Source organism: Camelina sativa, chromosome 10, assembly GCF_000633955.1.
Source record: "Camelina sativa cultivar DH55 chromosome 10, Cs, whole genome shotgun sequence".
NCBI classification, from domain to species: Eukaryota; Viridiplantae; Streptophyta; class Magnoliopsida; order Brassicales; family Brassicaceae; genus Camelina; species Camelina sativa.
In genome coordinates this window covers 13,125,231-13,149,802 of record NC_025694.1, presented here as the reverse complement: position 1 = coordinate 13,149,802, position 24,572 = coordinate 13,125,231, and the positions used below count along the sequence as shown (strand labels likewise).

Below are 24,572 nucleotides of genomic sequence, written 5' to 3'. Positions count from 1 at the left end.
ATCTACATATTAGAAATGTACATTTATTGCTTAACCTAGAGGTTGCACCTCGTTTCTTGTATATAAACATCACTATGTATTACTGTGAATATATCAAGCATTTTATTCACAACAAATTATTATAATTAGTGAATTTTTACATTTCAGTGAGAATAGAGATTCACGTTTTTATGCTGCCTTAAAGAATTTAGAAACAAAAGAGCTTAAAATTTTTAGGCGGCTCCCAATTTAATTTATGCCGGTTTACGTGAAAACTCATTTTCCTCTTAAGAGCCTATTAATTAATCCAGGTTAAAACCAAACCTTCTCTCCCACTTGGAAGACTTAAGTGAAAACCAAAATCCTCTTTTTCCTCATAGAGTGTTGCCCAAACTGATGTATTACTTGACAAACTGGAAAGGATTATATAATGTGCTAAAGTTACAAAATTTGTTGGTTAAAAAGTTATGATCTAGACGATTTATAAATTGTTTCAATCTTTTATTCATATTTGCTAATCAGCTATTATTAGTTCCTTATTTTATTTTCAGAACTATATATATTTGTACTACTTGTTAAATCATGTCCATGCTTATTATGACTAGTAATCAGACGGGAAGGTTCCGTAAGGAGAGATCCAACCAATTCTTAGTAAATGTTTGGGATATATATATGGAAAGTGGTTGGAACCATAGGTAAACAAGACTTGCCCAAAGCCCCAAACTAATAGAGATACAAAGAGAACCTTACCAAAGGACGTCAAGAATCATAAAGTTAATGAATTAGACCGGCTATCTTATTATCGAAAAGTCAAGGATCAGAGTATCAGGCAGTTAAGGCTATTGAGATAATTATTGGTGGTTTGATTACAGGAAACAATCAAATAATTATCAAGTGGTTATCACTTGGTTATCTATTTTAAGCAAGGTATGTAATTTTGATCTAAGGACATATTATGTTGCCGAGGAAAATTAAAGAAATGTCGAAGATCAACTAGCTTTATTGAAGATATCAGTTTTGGGATGAGACAATAAATCAATGATCAAAGGGGGTCAGATGCAAAATAAACAATGTTCAATGGTATTGGCGTTCGAGATCGTGCCAAATTAAATGAAGAATGGTTGTAAGAAGAAATTAGAAGTATGTATATACTTAACATTTCTTCTCACCAACATTATGGTGGCTTTGGAACCGTGAGAGTTTTTTAAAAAGGTTTAGAAAAATATACACTTTAAAGAGATGAATAAATTAAGTATCTCAACATATATAAATTCTTAATTAACAATATTTTAAATTGGAAAAAGAATGCTAACTAAGAACAAAGGTAGTACAAGTTAACACCGGACCACTCACAGATGATATACGATCAACGTCACTTTCAAAACATGAAATGATTATATCATAAAAAAGCTAATGAAATGTACAATCCTTCATACACCAATATTAGTTCGTCCTAGCCGCTTTCTTTCTCTCTAGCACAATCTTCGAGATATCTCTTTTTGGCAGTGTCGAATCCGATCGGTGCCGCTGGGAAACTGCATCTCTGTTCTCTTGTCCACTATTCCTACCTAAGCTTGTTCTCTACCTGTTTCTACGGCAAATCCACCGGAGGTTCACCGATGCCTGAATCAGCTACTCCGACCATGGTTTAGCTTCATCATTTCCCTCCCTCTCCGTCTCATCCGGTGGGTTTTCTCGGTGAGTCGATTCTCGCAAGTTCCCAGCCATTCATCGCCAAATTTGAGATCCCAGAACATACTGCTAGTCTTTTGTCTCGTCTCTCTCACCAACTCCCCTTGGAGTTAACCCTAACAACTCTCTGCTCCTTGGATCTAGAATCCCCACCAAGTGTTTTACGTGGCTGCGTTTGGAAAGGAGCTCTGTTTTGACGCTGGAGTTGTGCAAGATATTGACGACGAACCATTACCCAAACCTTGTGCTTCAAAAACCCAGGTTTGTTCCAAATCTTTCTTTGTCTATCCATAGCATATCTCTGTGTCGATCCATGGTATCAATTGTCCAAAGACTGCAATTTGAACCTAATCAACCATTGTTGCTTTGTTGCTACAAAGTATTTTTACAAACTCTGTCATTAGAATCATCTAGAGACACTATCTATGATTGTTAAAGGATGAAGAGGACCTGCATTATGACCTGGTTCCTATGGTAATAATGGTCTAAAGTAGTGTAATTCTATGGTATTTCCTTAAAAAAGAAATCATACTCGAGAAATATTCAATTATATACTTTTATGGAAAGTATGAATTTTTTTTATGTTGAAGTGATATGAGACGTTTACAAATTGAGTAAATAGTTACATTACTTTTAACAACCGAAGTTTAATGTTTGATGAGATATGTTAATATTAACTAAAAATTTATATCACTTTAAAAATAATGTAAAAAATAAAAAATTCGTAAACATAGGTTATTTAAGTGATATAAATTAATAATTTTGTATTAATATTAATATATCAGGTTGCGTCACTTTTAATAAATCAATATCATATATGGCAATCTTCAAAATTTTCAATACGAGCCTAATTTTGACGGTCCAAAGCCATGTTCAAAACAAGTCAAAAAGTCATTACAAAGTTGAGTCGAAAGTGCTACATCAATGTATTACAATACTTTTACATATTAGTACTGTATTGTGTCAAACAAGTTGGGGATGGTTACGGTGAATCTTCTTGAAAAAGAGCAATAGTATTATTTTTATATATAATGCCACTTTGTAGGAAAACTCTTTATCTCCCTTTGCTCCCTTTTTTTGTCGCCAAGTGAACTGATGGATGTTTCTCGCCTTTGCTTCAATTATTCTCGAGAAAGAACATTTTATTTATTGTAACAAATCTTGTAAATCACAAAGGTCTGAAAAAATTATTAGTTAATCAGCGAAAGCATATAAAAAAAATACAAGCATGGAATATAGAAGTCGGCAATGGTCAAACATTAGCTTAACTCGTAAGTCTAATCAATTTGGATAAATGGTGTCTAATCTTAGNGGGGGGGGGGGGGGGGGGGGGGGGAGAAATTAGTCCATATTTTCCTTTACCAAATTTAAGAATTTTGTATTTTCTTCTAAACTGCTGTAAACAAAATTTTAGTCGAGATTCCAGTGATAAAAACGCGAAAAACTAAAAAACATAATCTCAAAATCGAAAAAATGATGTATTCTTTAGTTTCTTTTCAAAGATAATAATTTTAAAAAATTTATTTATATATTTCGTAAAAAAATATGGACCGTCCGATTAAATGTCTTTTTTTTTAAGATATATATTTTTGGCTTCTTCTCTCGGACCAGAGTCCTCCTAATGTACTGTACGTATCTTTAATTAATTGTCAACTAATAAAAAGGATAAGTTCATTAGATGGGATCCACTGGTTACTTAAACCAATAGAATCGTGCCACGTCATTACTGTGTATAAGTTCGTCAGTCGCGGAAATGATAAAATGGTTCACATTTAACTTTTTTTTGTAGGGATGCTATTTTTTTCACGTTAGGGAAATGGTTTTATTCACTTTGGCCTGCTTTTTAATAAGTTTTGACATCTACCCATGGATTTTTCAATTTTGTCAATTTGGTACCTAATGAGATTAATATATTGTTTCAATATACATCTGATGTGCCTATCTTCTTATGTTGAAATATAGTGAATTTAGACGGTTAAAATAAAAACTTTTTAATTTGACAAAGCTATTTTGAGTAATCAATATTTTTTTGATTAATTATATGCATTGTTCACTAAAAAATTTAATCAATGAAATTTTTAGCGTTTATCTGAAATGTTTCAGTGCTCAATTACCTAGAAAAATAGCCTTTTTCGACCTCAAAAGAATCTACTCGTTGATGTTGTGTATGATATATGTATGGGAAAATACAGTCAATTTTGTTTTGGACGGGTGTAATTTATGAATTTAGAAACACAAAGTCTTATCGTTAAAAAAATAAATAGAAGACATTTTTTTTTGTTTTTGTTTTATGCGAGTTAACGCATATACTACTAGTTCCATTGAATCGTCAACACATTAGATTAGAGATAAAATTTTATCTTTTAACAACTTTTCTCTCTTACCAATTTTTTTTTTTAATAGCTCGTTGATTTTTTTTGTTTTTTTTTTTCCTCTCTCTTTCTCTCTTTCATCGTTTTGCTAATTTCTCAATTTCTGAGTTTGTTTACACACTCTCTCCATCGACTTGTAATTTCACTTTCTTAGGGTTCATCGGAGGAGGATCATCGGAAAACGGAGATGGCCGGCGTTGGTTCCGGCAAGCTCATCGGATCGGAGATTCATGGATTCCATACTTTGCAAGGTTTCTTCTTCTTCTCTTTGCTGATTCAATCAATGTAAATCTTGTTCTTTTTTTACTGTTTCTTTTTTGGTTCTTTTAATTCGCACGCACGGACATGGTTTGGTCTGGGTTTTGATTGTCCGATTCCATTTTCGCCTGGGGTTTTTATAGTTCATTTTTTAATATATTCCTCCGAATGCTCTTTTGATTCGTCGTGAAGCTGTTGAACTAAAATTTGCAAGATAGTTGTAGAATTGAGGAGGCTCCTTGTGTTGTTGATTTTAATTACGAAGTCATGGACATTTTTAGGAGAATCAAATGGGATAGAGCAAACTTTTTGATACCGAATGAATCAAAGCCCAGAGACTTTTCTCTACATGCCATGTTCTTGTTTTAATGAAATGGTTGAGGAGAATGTCATCAGTGTATACTTCTCCGGTTTTGATTGTCAATATGGAAAACAAAATTAGATGCATACATGAGTTCCTTCTCAAATGATTCCTTGTCTGAGTATTGATAGTTTTGGATTTGTGTGTTGCAGATCTTGATATACAAACTATGTTGGATGAAGCATACACTAGGTGGCTCCGTCCAAACGAGATCCATGCTCTCCTTTGTAATCATAAATTCTTCACCATCAACGTCAAACCAGTGAATTTGCCCAAAAGTATTCTTTTTTCTTTCTTTCTTTTCCCTCCTCATAGTTCAAGTTTTCTTCTTCTAAGATTTAATCAGAGATGCTTTCAAACTCTTAATCTGTCAAATTTTGTTGAACTATGGTCATATTTGGCAGGTGGTACGATTGTGTTGTTCGACCGTAAGATGTTGAGGAACTTTAGAAAGGATGGTCATAACTGGAAAAAGAAGAAGGATGGAAAAACAATTAAGGAAGCTCATGAACATCTAAAAGTGAGTTTCCTTTGACTTCATGTGCCTGTGTTTTTTCCCCTCCATAGCTAATATATAAGTATGTTCCTTTGTGATCTCTGAATATTATTATTCTTCCTTCTCCAGGTGGGTAACGAGGAAAGGATTCATGTTTACTACGCCCATGGCAATGATAACCCTACATTTGTGCGAAGGTGTTACTGGTTGTTGGATAAGTATGTCTCAACAAAAGATTATTCATTTGGTTTCTGAAGAAATAGTTTGGATGCCTTCTTTCCCTCTGCTTTGTTTCTGAAGGTTATGAAATTAAATCACCTCTTCTTGTAATGGCAGGTCTCAGGAGCACATAGTTCTTGTCCACTACCGCGAGACACATGAGGTTTGTTTTCTACCTGTCCCCAGCTTCTTTATCATTTTTTATTTTCATTTTTTTGTGGTTATAGATTACGATGATGTATCTTTGTTGTCGGATAGAGTACAGCCTTCCTTTGGCAGATTTTAGTTATAAAAGATAAATATCTGTTTGCTGCTCTCTGAGTAATTTTGGTTAAACAGGCTCAGGCAGCTCCAGCAACACCTGGAAACTCCTATTCAAGTTCGATCTCTGACCTATCACCAAAACTTGTGGCTGAAGATATCAATTCTGGTGTCCGTAATACTTGTAATACAGGTGAGAATGTGTCTCTTCATGATTTTGAGTTGTTACGATTTGGCGTATATTAAAATATGCTCTTCATTTGGAGATTTTAGAAGGAGAAAAAATTAATCACACTCTTTTTTAAGGGTTTGAAGTGCGCAGCAACAGTCTGGGTTCTAGAAATCATGAGATTAGGCTTCATGAGATCAACACGCTTGATTGGGATGAGCTTCTAGTACCAGCAGATATCAGCAACCAGTCTCATCCAACAGAAGGTACTTATGTTACTTGAGCTTATCTTATAAAACTTCCCATCCTTGACAAAAAGAATATCTGACTCTTGTAATAAAAAAATGCAATGAGATGATGCTAAAATACTTAACTTTTTCATTTTATTTGTTCTCTGTTTGTAGAAGATATGTTATACTTCACAGAGCAGCTCCAAACTGCACCTAGGGGATCTACAAAGCTAGTGAGTAAATGGAATTTTCCAACCTGCAAGTGGCTTTAGCTGTTTTTATGTTAACCATCTTGTCATCTTGTTCATTGTGCAGGGATATCATCTTGCAGGCTACAACGGATCAGTAGATATACCATCATACCCCGGTCTCGAAGATCCTGTTTACCAAAATAATAACTCATGTGGTGCAGGAGAATTTTCTAATCAGCATGTGCACTGTGGAGTAGAGTCAAATCTACAGAGTAGGGATTCCAGTGCAACGGTTGCTGATCAACCAGGTGATGCTATGCTTAATAATGGTTTTGGAAGTCAGGATAGTTTTGGAAGGTGGGTGAACAACTTCATTAGTGACTCTCCTGGTTCCGTGGATGATCCTTCCCTTGAAGCTGTATATACACCTGGGCAGGAATCTTCTACTACTGCTGTATTTCATTCCCACTCTAACATACCGGAGCAAGTATTCAACATAACTGATGTTTCACCTGCCTGGGCCTTTTCGACAGAGAAAACAAAGGTTTGTATACCATTTTTTCTAGTATACCTTCTTGTTATTTTATGCTGAAGGAAAAGAAAATAGTTTCACTCCTTAGACTTTGGTTTAAAAAGAAGAGGGTAATAAATTATCAAGAAAATAACTCAAAGTCTGCATATTAATAAAATAAGTGTGTGTCTCACTTTACTGCGTGTGTATTTGTTAAAATCTTATGCATCTCTTTTGCTAATTATGAGTAGTATGTTTGTAGTATGAAATTGTGTATAGTGTGATTCACAATATGAAACTTAGATAGGTAAAGCATAACATTGTCAGACTGTCTCTACTTCATATTGCGTATTAAATCTACGTGTTAAGATCGAGTAAACATTTCTAGCTGAAAAATACTGACCTTTTTAGTCGTTAATTTTTGCAGATTCTTGTAACTGGGTTCTTTCACGACAGCTTTCAACATTTTGGAAGATCAAATCTCTTCTGCATATGTGGAGAGTTACGTGTCCCCGCAGAATTTCTCCAGTTGGGGGTTTACCGTTGCTTTCTTCCCCCTCAATCTCCGGGGGTGGTGAACCTGTATCTGAGTGTCGATGGAAACAAACCAATCAGCCAATTGTTCAGCTTCGAACACCGCTCGGTTCCAGTTATTGAAAAAGCTATCCCTCAAGACGACCAGCTATACAAGTGGGAAGAATTTGAGTTCCAAGTCAGACTTGCTCATCTTCTGTTCACTTCTTCTAACAAAATCAGCGTTTTAACAAGTAAAATCTCACCTGATAATCTGCTAGAGGCTAAGAAACTCGCCAGCAGGACTTCCCATCTCTTAAACAGTTGGGCGTATTTAATGAAGTCAATCCAGGCGAATGAGGTGCCGTTTGATCAAGCGAGGGACCATCTCTTTGAGCTTACTCTGAAAAATAGGCTGAAAGAGTGGCTTTTGGAGAAGGTCATCGAGAACTGCAACACTAAGGAATATGACTCTAAAGGCCTTGGAGTGATCCACCTCTGTGCCGTCCTAGGATACACTTGGTCGATCCTTCTCTTCTCCTGGGCAAATATATCGTTGGATTTCCGTGATAAGCATGGTTGGACTGCTCTTCATTGGGCAGCATACTATGGAAGGTAAAACTAACTTGCATCTTTTAAGTAATAGGAGATTTGCTATCTTGTTTCCGTTTTATTTAATTTACTTCTTTACCAAGTTTTTTTTTTGTAAAGGGAGAAAATGGTGGCTGCTCTTCTGTCTGCTGGGGCAAGGCCAAACCTGGTGACAGACCCGACTAAGGAATTCCTCGGCGGCTGCACGGCGGCTGATTTGGCACAGCAGAAAGGTTATGAAGGTTTAGCAGCTTTTCTTGCTGAGAAATGTCTTGTAGCACAGTTTAAGGACATGCAAATGGCTGGAAACATCACTGGCAACCTTGAAACCATCAAGGCAGAGCAGGCGTCGAACCTAGGGAATTCCAATGAAGATGAGCAGAGCCTGAAAGACACTCTGGCGGCGTACAGAACCGCTGCAGAAGCGGCAGCGCGGATTCAGGGAGCGTTCAGGGAGCACGAGCTGAAAGTTAGGTCAAGCGCAGTTAGGTTTGCTAGCAAGGAAGAAGAAGCCAAAAACATAATAGCCGCGATGAAGATTCAGCACGCGTTTCGCAATTTTGAGGTTCGTAGGAAGATTGCTGCCGCTGCTCGGATTCAGTACAGGTTCCAAACATGGAAAATGAGACGGGAGTTTCTGAACATGCGGAAAAAGGCAATTAGGATCCAGGTACTAACAAAAGCCGATCTATATACCGTCTTTAAGAAAAGAGATAAACGATTCTCTGCGAACTTATAAAACTGCTCTGTGGTTTCAAATATGGAAATGTTTTGCAGGCTGCGTTTAGAGGGTTCCAAGTAAGAAGGCAGTACCAGAAAATAACATGGTCGGTGGGAGTTCTTGAGAAGGCGATTCTGAGGTGGAGACTGAAGAGAAAAGGCTTCAGAGGGCTTCAGGTTAGCCAACCTGAGGAGAAGGAAGGGGGTGAGGAGGTGGAGGATTTCTACAAGACAAGCCAGAAACAAGCAGAGGAACGGCTCGAGAGGTCAGTGGTTAAAGTCCAGGCCATGTTCCGGTCCAAGAAGGCTCAGCAAGATTACAGAAGGATGAAACTGGCTCATGAAGAAGCTCAGGTGAAAATCACTTTTACTTCTTTCTGTTTTCTTTAACTCAATTCAAATATATTCGTAACGGATTAAAACACCGTATCACATATAAGGTTTGATGATTGATAAACGTATGTCAAAATTTTAAACGTGACACAGCTGGAGTATGATGGGATGCAAGAACTTGATCAAATGGCTATGGAGGAGAGCTGAATGCAACAACAATGAAGAGGAGGTGGGTGCAGTGTGGTGGAACTGTAAATTTGTGTAAATGACGAGGGGCAATTTCGACCTTATAGAAGCTGTTTTCAAAAAAGTTTCAAAGGGTATTATGGTAAATCAAGCCTGGAGCTGGGAGATCTTCCATAGAGCGTCTTGTCGTTAGTAATTTTCTTTTGTTTTGGGGGATTGTGAAGTAGTAAGTCTTGTATTGCTGCTGTGTTCTGTGACATTTTATGAGAGTTGACCGTAAAAAGCTAAAACGTTTTTTAGATTGTCTTTTAAATTCTCTCCTTCTTACTGTTTTCTATCTTGGATTTTCTGACTTATAATAAAATATATTTCAATTATGTGTCTGTTTTTTTTTTCTTTTTTCTTTTTTTTTGTCTGAAGGATTTCATTGATATTCCACGAGAGAAAGATATTACAAAGTCTCTAAAGGATATCAATCCTTCCACAAGATTAAGCCGGTAAATACAAACTCACTCGCGAAGACTAAGACCAAAAGAGGTCAAACAAAGGAGAAAAAACCCGAGCATGTGAAATACACTACATCCACTCAATTACTTCCCGAATCAAGATCTAGAACTCCAAAATTAAGATAAACAAAACCTAAACCTTTGATAAATTAAAATAATTCTGAGACAAGAAAACCACACAAGCGGATAAAAATACAAGATTCTCCTTAACCACAAATTAAAACCGAATGGAGATGTCGTGCGTCCCTTTTTATGATGCTCCGATGAGAAGCTTCAGAGGCGGTGAGACAGATCCAGAACCAAAAGACATAGGAGGAAGGAGATCTAGATCTACGATGGTGAAATTCTTCATCTGAGACAGAAAAGAACCGGTTGACGGCTGCATCTGCCGTAAAAGGGGACGGCCAAATCTGTAGCTGAGCTTGACGGAAAAACAAAGACAAGCAACGAGAGCCCTAAAGGCGAAAAGGTTTAAGTTTCATAATCTAGATCTCAAAAAGCCAAATCTGATGCTGTTGGAATAAAATAAAGATATGGATGAGCCGAAAATTAAGATAAAACAACACTAAAAGAAGAGAACCCCAGCTCCGGTGCTAAAGAAGCCACCGGAGCCGGTTAAACCTAGGCGGCCGCTGGTGAGTTCTAGAGAGAAGGGAGAGCGATTGTTTATTTTTTAAGAGGAGAGAGAATGAATGTGATTCCACATGTTTAGTGAATTATGCGTCTGTCACAATCTGTTTCTTTTGTTCTTAATTCTAAGATACAATTTAAAGAACAACATGAAACAAATATACGGGATGAAATGTGAGACTCAATCTTTGTCCGTCGTTGAATATTGGTAAAATACAAATGTCTTCTTCCACAAAACTTTTGTTACAGGATGCTTTCAAACTTTTTATTTTGTTTATACAGCAACTTTTACACTTTGTGCTGTTACTGAAGCTGGACTGTCAACCTGGAATATAGATAAATAGGAGTTGGTTGCTTCTATATCGAGATTTGATGTCTATAGATTAGAGAATGTGTTGTGAAAAAAAAAAAAAAAGATTAGAGAATGCAGATTTAGATTCTTGTATTTACCTTGGCTGCTTTAAATAGTTCATCAACAACTTCGGACAGCGTCGGATGTGCATGAACAGCAAGTTTTATTTCCTGCATTGTCATCACCAAACAAAAAAATCACAATCTAAACACCAGTGATCAAAATCACAGCCAGGCCGCAGAGAAACCATTACCTGAATGCGTGTTCCTAAAGCAATCGCGTTAGATGCTTCATGGATAAGATCCGCAGCATGCAGCCCAAAGATATGTACTCCAAGGATTTCACCATTGTCAGGTCTGTATATCATCTGTGCACATAAAAGGCGTGTTCAGATATCTTCTCAGTAACTCGAAGACTGTAAACAACTTTCGATTTAGTTTCTTCTCTTTACCTTAGCAAGTCCTTCTCCTTCATTTTCGGCTAGGGCCTTTGTGTTTGCCTTGAAACTTGTTTTTGCAATACTTACTTTGAATCCCTCTTTCTCAGCTTTTTCTCTTGCTTGAGGCTGAAATTGAAAGATATCCAACATTAAAGGTTACGGTTATACACCTTATTTTCAAGCACCAATCCACTAAGGGTGTCTAGGATTACCTCTGTCAATCCCACCATGCTGATTTCAGGATGAGTAAAACAAGCAGCTGGGATGCTAAGATGATTAAGCACATGATCTGTACCTGTGACTTGCTCCACCACTAACCAACACAAGTAGATGCACAGAGTTTAATAAGTGGCCAATCAAACATATTAAATTGGAAACGAGGGCAAAACACAGTAAAGTGTAAAAGAGGGCAAAACACAGATGCATTGATAGTGGAAACTTAATTATCATTTACCAGAAATTCCTTGAGCACTGGCTGCATGAGCGAGCATCAATTTACCATTGGCATCACCAATGCAGTACAAGTGTGGAACCTATCAACCAAGAGTGACTCCGTACATAAAATATAAATTTGACTGCTAAAAAATAAGGTGTACATATGAAATTATCACTAACCAGCTTTCCATTTCCATCGATAACACGCATTCGCTCATCAACTGGTATAAAACCTCTCTGTGTCTCAACATTGATCTGTGTGGAAAACATAGCTTTAATGTTATTTCTTTCACAACATAATAAGCTCCTCGATGGAGCAAAATGAAAAATAGTATTCATAAAGGATGCCTTTTAATGTCGATTCATACATTTTCTAGGCCAAGTCCAGTGGTGAATGGAGCTCTACCAGTAGCAATTAGAGCAGCGTCCACCTTGAAAAAGGAACATAAGGTCACACTTCCAGTGCAGATTAAAAGCACAAAACGAAAAGTTCCAATTGTGATGGAAATCAAAGACGTTTCTGTTCATTTTCTTTTTGGCAATCCCTGGCTAAGCAACGCAAGTATGCATGTCTTAATTTATAGACTTCCCACGTGGTAATAGTAAAAGCGTCACAACATTGTGGTAAGAAGCAGAATAAGCATCACATAACTGGACAATAATTCTCTTTTGTAGGATTTCAGATACTGCACAACATTTTCTTACCTCCAAAGTATCTTTGGGTTCCTTGGTTTTGGCATCAATAAGCTCAATCATCACGGGTTTTCCATCCTTTGCTGGAGTGATCTGTAAGGAAGAGTTAAAAGAAAAAAAATTCCATAAATTCTCAGTATAAGGATGAAATCTAACTTAGAATGAGTCAAAAAGGCTTACTTTGCTTGCAAACACTCCAGTATGACAGTCAATCTTTCTTGGGTTAATCAGAACCCTTTGAGCCAGCTTACTGATCTCAGGATCAAATCCAGGCATCAGCTGATCCAGCGCCTCAATAAAAGTTACCTGCAAAAAGAGTAATCTTGAGACTTCCTGGGGGTTGTAGTGCATTGCAACGCAGAACATAGCAATAGAAATACCAATAGAGCAGAATCATAAGAGCCTTTTGTTACTATTGAAAGAAACAAAAACCTCACATTATTATACCAATGCAAATCATTAATACAAAATCAACAATTTACCTCACTTCCAAGGGCCGTGTAAACGTCACTGAACTCAAGTCCAATATAACCACTTCCTACTATCACAATCCAGTCAGGAACGGACTCCAATTTCAATGCATGGTCACTTGTGATAACAGTCTTTCCTGCATCACAAAATATAAGGAAATATTAACTATTTGCTATATCAAAAGAGATGAAAAGTTTTGGTTTTTGAGGCTTCTCCCCTAGCTTATACATGTTTAAAACAAAATACATACCATCAACTTCAATTCCTTTCGGGACAAACGGTACAGATCCAGTTGCAATGATGATATCTTTTCCGGTGATAATATTGTCACCATATTTAACCTTTTGTGGGCCCTGCACAAGTGCCAAAAAGACTGATTAGCATCAGGATCACCAAATAACAAAGACGTATCATGTGAGTTAGTCAACCAAAGACAATGACATACTGACCAGAACAGCGCCAAACCCTGTCAATATGTCAACACCAAGTGCCTTCATAGAATTGGTGAGATTATTCCTAATTTTGGTAGCCAGGTTACTTGCATGGTCAGCCACACCCTGACGGTCATAACCGGCAGCAGAAACCTATTATCCAGGGGAGACAATGGAGCTAGAGTCAAGGCAAGGGAGATAATACTTGCTTCACAATTGTTAGAGATCAAACTTGAGCGATTACGAATTGCATTTGACAGCAGTATATACTATACCTGCAGACCAAAGGCCTTCATGTGATGTTCGTTCTGGAGTTCCCGCATCCTACCACTAACAGCAAGGAGAGCTTTGGAAGGCACACAGCCTCTGTTAACGCAAGTCCCTCCAACAACATCTCCTTCAATGATGGCAGTTTTGAGTCCCTATACAACGTTAGCAAAACAACAATTCACCTGATGAGATCATGAGCACTAGAAAGAAAACACAGTAATTAGATAGTAAGTCATCCTATCAAGCAAATTTCCAAATTTTTCCGGCTCAATTGAGAAAGAGTGTACCAGAAATGTTAGTAAGAGCATCAAATTCGCATGTCCAAGAACAATCATGCTAAGAACGATCTGATTCGTGTTCTGACATTAAAGGCAATTTGAATCAGAAATTGGCAAATCATAATCCTAATTAGAAAGCAGACCTTCTCAACGGCGTGTAATGCAGCTCCATGGCCGCCAACTCCAGCTCCGATGATGATCAAATCATAATCGAACGATTTCGACGGAGCTCCATTTCCAGCTGATGCGGAGATTTCGATCCTCCTACTCTGAATTTGAAAACGGCACGAGTTCAATTGCTTCGACGGAGAGAAACCAAACGCTTCTCGCCGGAGTCCACAGAACCGGAGATTCCTCGGCGTAAAGGAAGGAGCTGCGTTGGACGAACAAAGCGGACGGTTCGCTAAAGGAAGAGATGCCTGTGAGAAGGAAAGAGAGAGAACTGATTGCATTGTGTTAGATAGAGAACGTGAGTGAGAGATCTGTAGAGAGAGAGGAGTGACGGAGATGACAAGTAGTGGAAGTCTCTCACTCCGACGAGCAGAGGCGGAGATATCAAAGCGGAGAAGACACGTGGCACGTTTCTCGTCTTTAAACCGGAGATTTCAAAATTCCCGGTTTATAATAATATCTACCGGTTCATTGGACCTTGATTTTAATTTCTCGGTCTGTCTGACGTTGATCTTGTGAGTGCCACGTGGGGAAGGAGAACGTTGAACAGTTCAAACGGCAGACTCCGACACGTGTGGAGGAACAGAACACGTGTCGAAAAAACTCTGTTCAGTTCCACATACTTCTCCTTACTTTTTGTCGAAGAGAGAAGTATTAACAGATAAAAAAAGATAGAGAAAGCAAGAAAGAGAAAGTGAAGAAAAGGGGAAAAAAAAAATGGAGAAGGGTGGAGGAAGAATAGTAATGGATGAGATAAGAAGCTTTGAGAAGGCACACTTGTTCGATCTTGGTCATCCTCTTCTCAACCGTATCGCTGATTCCTTCGTCAAAGCCGCCGGTGTAAGTTTTCGTTTCATATCTTTCCGTTTTTCCGATAGTATATTTATGTTACGTTACGTTACGTGCGTACTTAACACATATAGCTTAACATGGATTAATTATGAAGGTGGGAGCTTTACAAGCCGTGTCGAGGGAAGCTTACTTTACGGTGGTTGAGGGTAAGAACTACTCCGACGAGTTTCTTTTGTTCCTTATAATTTATGCGTAACAAAATTATGTAATATATATGAGTCAAAATTAATAAAAATAGGGGCAGGGTTTGACTCGAACAACGTCGGTCCACCGTCCGAGAACAAGAAACATAGGTTCCCTAATCTCAGAGGTCCGTTTTGTTTGTATCGTATGTGGTTTCTGATCTTATGTAATCAGCGTTAATGTTATGATAGTGATATTTATCGTTGTTATTATTATCAGGGGAAAGCAGCAAATCTCTTGATGCACTGGTGAGTTTATTAACCTTTTATATATAATCGTCAAATGTTCATCTAGACGTGGGCTAGTGTATCCATACGAGTTGCAAACATGACACGTTAGGTCTCTTGTTAGTTTACTGAACATGTTTGAATTTGGTTGGCCTCTAGGTGAAGAACACAGGAAAAGAGTCTCTCCAATGGGGTGAGTTTATTATATATACGTATATTTTTAATTAAATTAATGTTTCAAGATTTAACGTCGGAAGGAGATTTTAAGGTTTAATTTGGATATTGATGTTGGAATTGTAGGGCTAGCAGCTGGGTTGTACTCAGGTATCACTTACGGTATGAAGGAGGTTCGTGGAGGAGCTCATGATTGGGTTAGTCAAATTGATTTATTTGTATCATTTTGTTTCATCAATGATTAACATGTTCTTTAATTATGTTGTGGTAATCATATGTATGTATATATGTAATGTATATCACAGAGGAACAGCGCGGTGGCTGGAGCATTGACAGGAGCGGCAATGGCTATGACGACCTCGGATAGGACAAGCCATGAGCAAGTGGTTCAGTCTGCTCTTACCGGAGCAGCCATTTCTACAGCTGCTAATCTCCTTTCTAGCGTTTTCTAGATGATTTTCATTAGAAGCTTTTAATTACAAGGGTTGTTTTTATTTTGTATCAGTTATGTCTGTTTTAGAAGAAGAAAAAAAAACAAATTCTCTAGTGGTCTACTAAGACTTTTTGTTTTGAAAGTTGAAACTCCAAAAGCCAGAGATCACTTCTCCATCCTTCAAGAATATTACTTTGGAATCTATCTTTCTGTCCAAGATGATCTTATCCAATTTGAATAAAAATTCGGGTCCTGTGAGACTAGACAAGAACCCGGCCGTGAGGGTGAGGCCGCAATAGATCGTTGGAAGTATTTGCTCGCTTATTTATGACTGAATGACATTTTGTATGGAAGTGAAAATATTTTCTTCTCTGCTCCCGATTGAGAAATGTCTTAAAATGTAAAAATAGAAAAATGGTCAGTTTAAAGTTTTTCAAATCTTTGTCCGGTTCACAAAAGGCTTGGATTATCTATCTAATTACTGAAAAATTTAAAGTTAGGTGGCGCATATATTCTCTAATCAACTTTGATGCATCTTTAAATGTACTACTCTATATTTTTGTTAGTACATTAAAGAAAATATAAACATTCTTTTTTTTTTTTTGTTTTGGAAAAAGGTTTCAACACCCAACATAATATATGAATTGAGTAAAAGACTCCCCATGTAATATGAACTAACATGTTAACAACTGGCAAGAATCCCCATTTTGAAGCTTCAAGAATCTCCATTTTGGTTTACATGCAAAATCCAGGAAACTTTTAATTCCTAATATGTAATCTTGCGATAAACGTGTTTATTTTATCCATGATTTATCCATCAAAACCTCAAAGAACGATTTGAATTATTTGTAAGTTTTAGAAAATCACAAAACTAACAAAACTTCAAAACTTTTAGAATCTAGAAATAAATCTACGCATGTACACGACACATCCCAAACTCAAACCAAATCGATATATTAACAACTAAGTATTAGTAGAGTTTTTCACTAAATTTAGAAATAAGGAATGTGGTCGTGGAGTCGATGACCCATACAGTGCCGGTCAATATATATATATTAATCCTTTGCAATCAGCAGATGTATTTTGTAAATTTTTTAATTAAGTGTTCATCACCCGCGTGATTAGGAGGCAAATTCACCCAAGTTAGATTTTATCATGTTGTTTGCATAATAAGAACTTTAAAATTAAGAACAGTAAAGAACGTTTGTGTTTTACTTAGCAAAACAAAATTACATAAAATAAACCTAGAAAAAATTAAGAAGATTAATAAACACACCAAAAGCTAATCATAGAATCAAAGTCGGAAAAACACTTAGGGGGTATATTCAACTTGACATTTTAAGTGATTTGTGTGAAATTTACAAATCCTATGTTATTCAATCATGAATTTTAAAAAGTCTATTAAAATTCACTGTTATTAAACTGATAATTTAAAAATCTACTTTAAAATCCACTTTTATTAAACTGATGATTTAAAAATCTACTTTAAAATCCACTGTTGTTCAAAACAATTTTGTGGATTTGGATTTTAATGATTTTTAGGATTCTAGAGAACTTGAGAGGATTTGTTTAGTTAAAAATACATAAATCCAAATCTCATGGTTTTAGATGGGTTTTGAAAGAATTTTACAGAAAATCATATCAACTTCCCTAAAATCTATCAAAATTCTAAATTTTCTAAATCCCATCAAATTCTCCAAAATCATGGTATACATTATGATTAAGGATCTTGTGTTGAAAACTCCAGAAGAAAAAAGATGGTAGCTGGTATCGATTAGGTTTAATTTTAGATTGATTTGTCGATGGTGATACAATTTGTGTTGATTTTGATACAATTAAGGATCTAATTAAGGATCAGTTTAAGGGTCGATGTTGATACAATTAAGGGTCTAATTCGTGTTGATTTTTTTTTACGTTCACACAAATTTATTAATTCTATAAATATAATATAATTTAGCATCAGTATTTTATTGATGTAAATTTTATATCATTTTAAAAAGTGATTTAACCAAAGATAAATAATTACATCAATTATCTAAATGATATAAAAATATATTTTATATCACTTTTAATAAAGTAATACAATCTAATAGAAACTGAATCAATTTTAAATAACTAATTAAAATTAGATAATTATAATGTCAATTGACATAATTGTTGCTAATCATATATATTTGCATCACTTGAAAATAAGTAATTTAAAATTGCTTCATTTAGTTTTGTGATACAATATACCTGCTTTTTTGTAGTGAAGGTATATAACTACTAGAAAAAAAAAATCCATTGGTTATATGGTGCATTTAAGTATACAAGTAATTATATGTTCTAATATGAGTATTTCATACATTAAGCTGTTGATAACTATAAAATCATCCTATTGATTTGGTGGTTTATATTTGAACTATGAGAAAACAAACAACCACAAAAATGCTTATTTTTTTCATAACATATGCACAAAATTTCTACAAAATAGCAAACATATATAACATAGTCAAATTCCCAAGCCTAACTATAAAGATTGTATAGATTAATTGAGTTTTAGTAAAATAATTTTATGCATAATACTATAAATTGTGACAACTACGCTAAAATGATAAATTGACTAAATCTTTAAGTTTTAATTCAAATTTTGGATAAGATTTGGAATTTTTTTAATAGAGAGCAAAAAGATAACTGAAAATTTGTTATGCCTGTTTATTACTTTAATGTTATAAAATTATACACAAAACTAATGCCTTTGTCGGATATAAAATTAATGTTTTAAAAGTAATTTGTCTAAAATCATGGAATTGGATGAGAGTGTTTGGCCAAAGCTAATGGAAGGTCTCGCCAGCCGTGGATCTATTGCGAATTAGGGAGTTTTGAAGAATTTGACCAGGTCGTCAAGCCTTCACGAACAGGATGATCATCCAAAAAGTGGCATGTGTTGCTCATAACCAATCCTTTCAAGGCATTTTTCAAAAAACATTGGCTGTTTGTCGTACTTGTCAGCTTCATATGTAGTCCTATTAATTGTCACTTCATCGCCGCCACATTTTATATGGAGACCGGAGGAAACTTCAAGAAAACAGAGTATTGAATTAGCATTCACCAAGAATTGTCCTATTATAAATAATCTAATTTATTAGTTTTAACCCATGAAATAATTATTTTTACATTTTTTATTAGCATGTTAGTAATCATTAAAAAAAATTAATTGTTTCATATCAAACAATATAACTATTATTGAATATTAGAGTTTTTAAAGGAATAAAGATATTTTACATATAAATATAAAAATTGTTTTAGGAAATTATAAACCAAATTTTTAGAGATAATTATGGAATCTAATTGATTTTTTTTTGTTTGTAAACTTTTAGAGATTAATTTTGTAAATAAGTATAACTTAAAGGGTAGAACTTCAAATGTTTTTCAAAAATGTTAATATAGATAAATTTTGTTTTTATGTAATTTTTTAGGAATTAATTTTGTAAATAAGTATAACTTAAAAGGTATAATACCAAATTTACTTCAAAAATGTTAATATAAACTAGTATATAACCCGCGATACACCGCAGAACTATATTTTTAAAATTTTAAATATTTAAAATACATGCATTATATTTGTTTGTTATTTTACAGTTGTTTTATTAATTTTAAATTATATACCTATAAATTATAGGGCAATTGACAAAAATAGCACACATTTAAGTTTTTGTTCCAAAACTAGCACATACATTCAAATATTCCAAATTTAGCACAAATTTGTATATCATTAAAAATAAAATGTTAATAAATTAAAACAATAATCTCTCTCACATCTGAAACAAAATCGTGACTTTGTAACCACCATGTTCTCTCTTACTCCTCCGTCTCCGTCGATTCCAAAACCAAATGCAAACGGTGTACCATCGACGAACCCAATCAGATCTGAATCGGAGATGAGTCATCGTCGGTCGGTGTATCATCGTCGGTCAATCAACGGTGGTATCACGTTCACGTATCAGATTCATGATTCTTCTTCTTCCCTGATCATCTTCTTCGTCTTCGTGTCACTGTTCATCATCTGGTATTCTTAGTGTAAGCTTTATATCATTTTCACTTGCTATTCTTCTTTTATTGTAGAAATTGTAAGCATTGTAACTTTTATATATATGTGATTTTGAATTTTTTTTCCAAATCCCTAAAAACCTAAATCATCATATTCTTATCAATTTAGTTAGGCTAGTATTTGAGGACATAAACAAACCAGAACTTGAGATGATTCAGTGTTGGCTTTATTATGTGTGTATGATTTGCAGTTTGTAATTTTTATGTGTGTGTGATTAGGATTTTTGATTATGGAAGTCTTTATCTTTCTTACTTGAATTTGTTGCAGAAATTAAAGAATCAAATTATTGTTGACTGCAAAATAATTTATATTACTCTAATTGACTTGGTCGTTTTAGTTTTGTAAGAACAAGTTTATTGTAAGTATATTTGCGACGAGTCTTGAAATTGGATGTTCTTGTTGCTTATTGAGATGGTCTTGGAGCTGAGTTAGGCCTAACATGCACCATCAATTAAGCTTCTATATTTGTGTTGTTAGATTTATATACTACCTCATGATAAATTTAAAGTGTGTTTGCCACAAGATTTGAACATTGCCCATAATACAACATTTTTAAAAAAGAACTCAGTTGTCTTATCTCTTATGTATAATATGTTTTCATCCTTATTGATTGTTGCTTGTGTATTGTTTATTGTTTGTTGCTTGTGTATTGATGTGTTTCTTAGTTACATTTGAAAATTCAGGAAGAATTGTTGCAAATTCAGAAAGACTTTCCTGAAACATATTCCATGTTTTCATTTTTATTGCAGGAAATGGGGATTGATCATTGCTTGTTGGAGTTTATCTTATACTTCTCTCAATTGGGGAGATAAGAGTATGTAATTCAAAATTTGCTTTATTTAGCTTCTGATTACAAGGTAGTAGTGTTTGGGCAAAAATAACGTTTAAAGACTACGGAAACAAGAAACAGATGTCGAACAGTTCTCTTTATTGATCAAAGTCTCGAGCTCAAATACAAGAATTCAAGGCACATCGAATCAATCTATAAACCCTAGCCGCGTTCTAGAGTTGAGTCGTGTGTCTTGTGTTTTTAGGTCTCTTGCTTCGTCTCTTGATGCCCCCTCTTGTGGAGGCCTCTCTCCTTTATATAGAGATCTCTCAACCCTAATCCCTTAGGATATGTCTTGGGCTCCTCGAGTCTATCTATGATAGGGTCGGTCACAAGACTCTTGGCCCACTAGTAAAGTTGGTCGCTAGACTCTTGGTCCATTAACAGATCTAGTCATGTGATTTTTGGCCCATTGATGAAAGCAGTCGAGAGATTCTCGGTCTCGTGATAGAGTCAGTCACGAGATTCTTGGTTCACTGAACCAATCAGGAAGACTATCCTTTTATAAGATAAATTCATATGTACATTGACTTTATCCAACAAAATATGCGTTGACTTTATCAATTATATTTATTTATTTATGATGATAAAATTATGCCCAACAGTTTGCCCCCACTCTCTATTTTCTTAGTAAGAATTTAGAGAGTTGTATACATATATTATTTTACCGAATGCATAAATAAGACTAACAGTTGGAATATTAATAAAAGAAAGATGCTCCTAAGACTAAACGTAAGTACACAAATATATTGCTAATGCTAAGCATAAAGTACATCAACTACTAGGAAATATGTGGGTCCAAAAATGCTTTTTTTTTTAGCAGATAGATATTTTAGCTAAATGCTCTACCCATGCATTTCTACATACGCTACAATCTTTTTATTAATTTCGCTTGATTAAAGTGAAGAATCAAAATTGGGTTGTAAACGTACCTGGGCTTTAGGGAGGCCTAATAAATAGAAGGGAATTTTTTTGGCCACTTACCTTCCCTCTATCCCGCTCGACTCCCACTTGCAGCCCTAGCGAGCGCATTCATTGTCGACTTCCCAAGGTGAGAAAATTTTTCTCTTGTAAATCTTTGTTTCCTTTCGGTTTTCACAGTGCTGGTAATTTACCAGCAATTTTAGAGCAATTTTAGTTGTTCTTTGGAACACTGTGACTTTAATAACCATTTTCATTGGCCATTTCTGTGTTATTGCACAGATCCAAAAATAGTAAGGTTCATTCCGTTTTTGTTGGCATTTGTCGAGACTCTGGTCGTTTCTCTCCACTTCCATGTGTCTCGATTTCTACTTACAGGTAGTGTATCTTGTCCTCTTTCTATTTATTTTGTATCATATATTTTTTTGCAATTCTTCCCAACATTTTGCTCTCGTTCGTTCAACATTTGCTGGTGAAGAGCTGAGATAATGGGAGATTTTCACGGCGTACTCTAGACCGTTGTCGTGTCGTTTGAGTTCGGTTCAGGGTGTTCCCTTGCTCACATTATGTTAGGCCAATCAAGAGAAATCATAGAAATTCATGTTGGGGACTTAGATGGTGATGAGCCAAATGTTAGGCTGCTCCAAAACAATGTCGCGTCAGTCTTGTCCGAGGAAGACATCAGTAGAATTTAACGGCTTTACAGTTTATCATATGACGTGGTTCTAAGATGTCCTTTGCCATCTGAGCGTGCCATGGATGCTCGTCTTAACGAGGTCGTCGTCTACGAAGCGAATTTCGCATCAGGATTTCGAGGAGTCATTCCTTCTCTGATCGCCAAAATGGCCAACGAGTTCTCTATTTCTCCTGGTCAGTTTTCTCTGTTAGCTTGGAGAGTGCTGATGGCAACTCAAGCCTTTGGAGAGTCTCACTCCCTTGACATAGGAGCGAATGAGGTATTGTACGCTTACTACTTCAATCCTCTAGTAGACGATATTGGTAGATACTCTATACACTCACGTCGTCCTGATCGGTTGGTGTTTGATGTCGGGTTATTTGAGAAACGGAGGCTTGAATTGTCTTGGCCACAGAAATACTTGTATATGAGGGTTGGTTACAATCCAGGATTTCCCACTGATTGGTTTGATGCTGGTGGGTTCGCGAATGACGACTTCATATGTGCCCCGATTTATAACCACTTACTCGTTCCCTTACTCGTTTGGCTCTCCCTCTATATTTTTGCAGACATTCGCGCAAAAAGTCGTGAAGAAGGCAAAGAAATAATCTCCAAAGTGCTATTATACAATCCCAAGTACCGCTCCATTGCCTTCCTCACGAGTTCTTTTGTACTTGAGCATTGTAGCTTTTGGGGTAAGAGATTTGTGTTCGTCTTTGTCGAAATAACTTTGACACTAAATACATAGGTGCATCTTCATATACACACCTATTTCTTTGTTTGTTTTTGCAGGATTCGACATGTCGAATGGCCAGCGTCTTCCCATACCTGACAGCTTCGCGTCATTCTTGGCTGCTCACGGAAAACTAACTGAGGCAATCCAAACAAATGAAGACTCTTCCAACGAGATGGAGTGTGTTGAAGTTTCTGTGGCCAACAAACGCAAGGCCCCTCAGGCGATCCCAACACCATCATTTCCTAGGCGAGCGAGACTGGCTCATGGCAACACTGCCTCCACCGTCACGGTCCCTTGTCAGGAGATTCTAACAAGCACTGACTCTTCTTCGGTTATTGAGCAGCTGAAAAACAAAGTTTTTTCCCATGATTTTGATTCTCTGGATGCCGACGGCACTGCTGCCCTTGCCAATGGAGTTTATAACGACCTTCTCAAGGTATTGAAATCTTGACTTTGTAATAGGCTTGTGTTATTGTTGCGTGATGACGTAGGTGTTGCACACTTGTGTCTTTAGATGTGGTGAACCTCCTTGCTTTCTCCAATTTCAGGTCATGTCATCATTCCACCTTGTTGAAAGGAAACTCTCATCCACCATCGTTGAAGTTGCACATGAGCGTCTAAAGGTGGATAGCCTCCAACAGCGACTCGACCATGAAAAGAAAGAGTCTCGTTCTCTTGTGGTCTCCAAAGACGAGACGATTAGTTGTCTAGAAGGTGAAGTGAAAGAACGTGACTTGATGATTTGTGGCCTTCAAACTGATGCGACGAAATCGATGAGAGAGAAAGAGTTGTTGTTGCAAGAGATTGAAACCCTCAAGAAACGGATTGATTATATGAAGAATGAGCATGACTTTTTCATGAATGGGGCAGCCATCATTGCTCACTGGGAAGCTCTAGGCGAATGCCTTCTTTCAGATCGCAAAGAGTGGAATTTAGCTGATGCAGATATGCAGTACGTGCATGTGATGGAGGCCCAAGAAAAGTTTAAAGGACTGCCTCTTCCTACTTTTGAGGTTTCTCTTGTTGCCATCGCTGAGAATTCTTGCGAACCTTCTCCTACTCAGCCATGAACGCCTTTTCCCTATGCACCTCACTCTCTATCCCTTTTGTTGTGACCACATAATACTCATATTATTATTATTACTGTTTTGGGCGGTCACGCGGCTATAGAGGGTGTTATATATCATGCGTGTATGCTTTGACATTGTGAACGTCGCGACTTAGGCTCCTCGGTATTTTATAATTAGAAGACTTTCGTATAAGACTTTCTGATTATCATGTCGAATCTTACTTCTTATTGAATCCTTTATGACTAGCATTGTACTGCAGCACGTCGTATACTCATGACATTTTATATCATGTGATGTTACGTGCTCAAGAGATCATTCCTGTCACATGCTCAATAGCGCGTGCTACTATTTGCGTCATGTGTGACTGTCGCTATTCATGTCGCGTGCTCATGGCGTGAGTCTCGTGCTTTCGACAATCGCCTTGTTGCTCATGCATCCAATCGTTGGTTTTTGCTCATCACGGTTAGCAAGTTAACTTTTGGAATTACAACACACTTTTGGGTCTCGTGCTCATGACACATTTTATTGTCTTGTGCTCGTGACACATTGTATTGTCTTATGCTCGTGACAGTCCATCGCGTGTTCCGTAACTGTCACATGTTCTTCTCTTTAACAAGCAATGT

The 24,572-nt window shown here is 36.3% G+C and overlaps 4 protein-coding genes across 10 annotated transcripts; 3 read left to right on the top strand and 1 right to left on the bottom strand.

Annotated features, from left to right (window-relative positions):
- LOC104718762 (calmodulin-binding transcription activator 5) lies at positions 4,076-9,459 on the top strand. Of its 5 annotated transcripts, XM_010436573.2 has the most exons (13): positions 4,078-4,294; positions 4,815-4,940; positions 5,067-5,182; positions 5,288-5,376; positions 5,495-5,540; positions 5,717-5,831; positions 5,945-6,073; positions 6,212-6,270; positions 6,353-6,772; positions 7,167-7,867; positions 7,964-8,513; positions 8,621-8,917; positions 9,050-9,459. In XM_010436573.2, the coding sequence occupies exons 1-13, from the start codon at positions 4,231-4,233 to the stop codon at positions 9,101-9,103; spliced, it is 2,766 nt and encodes a 921-aa protein (XP_010434875.1). In that variant the 5' UTR covers positions 4,078-4,230; the 3' UTR covers positions 9,104-9,459. The 5 variants fall into 5 exon arrangements, with proteins under 5 accessions (XP_010434874.1, XP_019086626.1, XP_010434873.1 ...); XM_010436572.2 differs by having other exon boundaries at positions 4,076-4,294; positions 4,815-5,182; positions 5,954-6,073; positions 6,215-6,270; XM_019231081.1 differs by having other exon boundaries at positions 4,076-4,294; positions 4,815-5,182; positions 5,954-6,073.
- On the bottom strand, positions 10,273-14,128 carry LOC104718761 (dihydrolipoyl dehydrogenase 2, chloroplastic). The gene is made up of 15 exons (XM_010436569.2): positions 13,731-14,128; positions 13,315-13,461; positions 13,058-13,192; positions 12,859-12,961; positions 12,620-12,744; positions 12,318-12,443; positions 12,150-12,230; positions 11,813-11,875; positions 11,625-11,699; positions 11,464-11,542; positions 11,222-11,322; positions 11,022-11,135; positions 10,824-10,937; positions 10,669-10,740; positions 10,273-10,543 (listed from the first exon to the last, which is right to left on the bottom strand). The coding sequence occupies exons 1-15, from the start codon at positions 14,037-14,039 to the stop codon at positions 10,493-10,495; spliced, it is 1,695 nt and encodes a 564-aa protein (XP_010434871.1). The 5' UTR covers positions 14,040-14,128; the 3' UTR covers positions 10,273-10,492.
- Positions 14,435-15,844, top strand: LOC104718760 (outer envelope pore protein 16-2, chloroplastic). 2 transcript variants are annotated; one of them, XM_010436567.2, is made up of 7 exons: positions 14,435-14,598; positions 14,705-14,756; positions 14,849-14,920; positions 15,013-15,041; positions 15,180-15,213; positions 15,321-15,391; positions 15,500-15,844. In XM_010436567.2, the coding sequence occupies exons 1-7, from the start codon at positions 14,476-14,478 to the stop codon at positions 15,644-15,646; spliced, it is 528 nt and encodes a 175-aa protein (XP_010434869.1). In that variant the 5' UTR covers positions 14,435-14,475; the 3' UTR covers positions 15,647-15,844. The 2 variants fall into 2 exon arrangements, with proteins under 2 accessions (XP_010434869.1, XP_010434870.1); XM_010436568.2 differs by having other exon boundaries at positions 14,437-14,598; positions 14,855-14,920.
- LOC104718758 lies at positions 21,544-24,161 on the top strand. 2 transcript variants are annotated; one of them, XM_010436566.2, is made up of 5 exons: positions 21,544-21,597; positions 21,750-22,619; positions 22,713-22,838; positions 22,936-23,315; positions 23,428-24,161. In XM_010436566.2, the coding sequence occupies exons 2-5, from the start codon at positions 22,223-22,225 to the stop codon at positions 23,947-23,949; spliced, it is 1,425 nt and encodes a 474-aa protein (XP_010434868.1). In that variant the 5' UTR covers positions 21,544-21,597; positions 21,750-22,222; the 3' UTR covers positions 23,950-24,161. The 2 variants fall into 2 exon arrangements, with proteins under 2 accessions (XP_010434868.1, XP_010434867.1); XM_010436565.2 differs by having other exon boundaries at positions 21,750-22,838.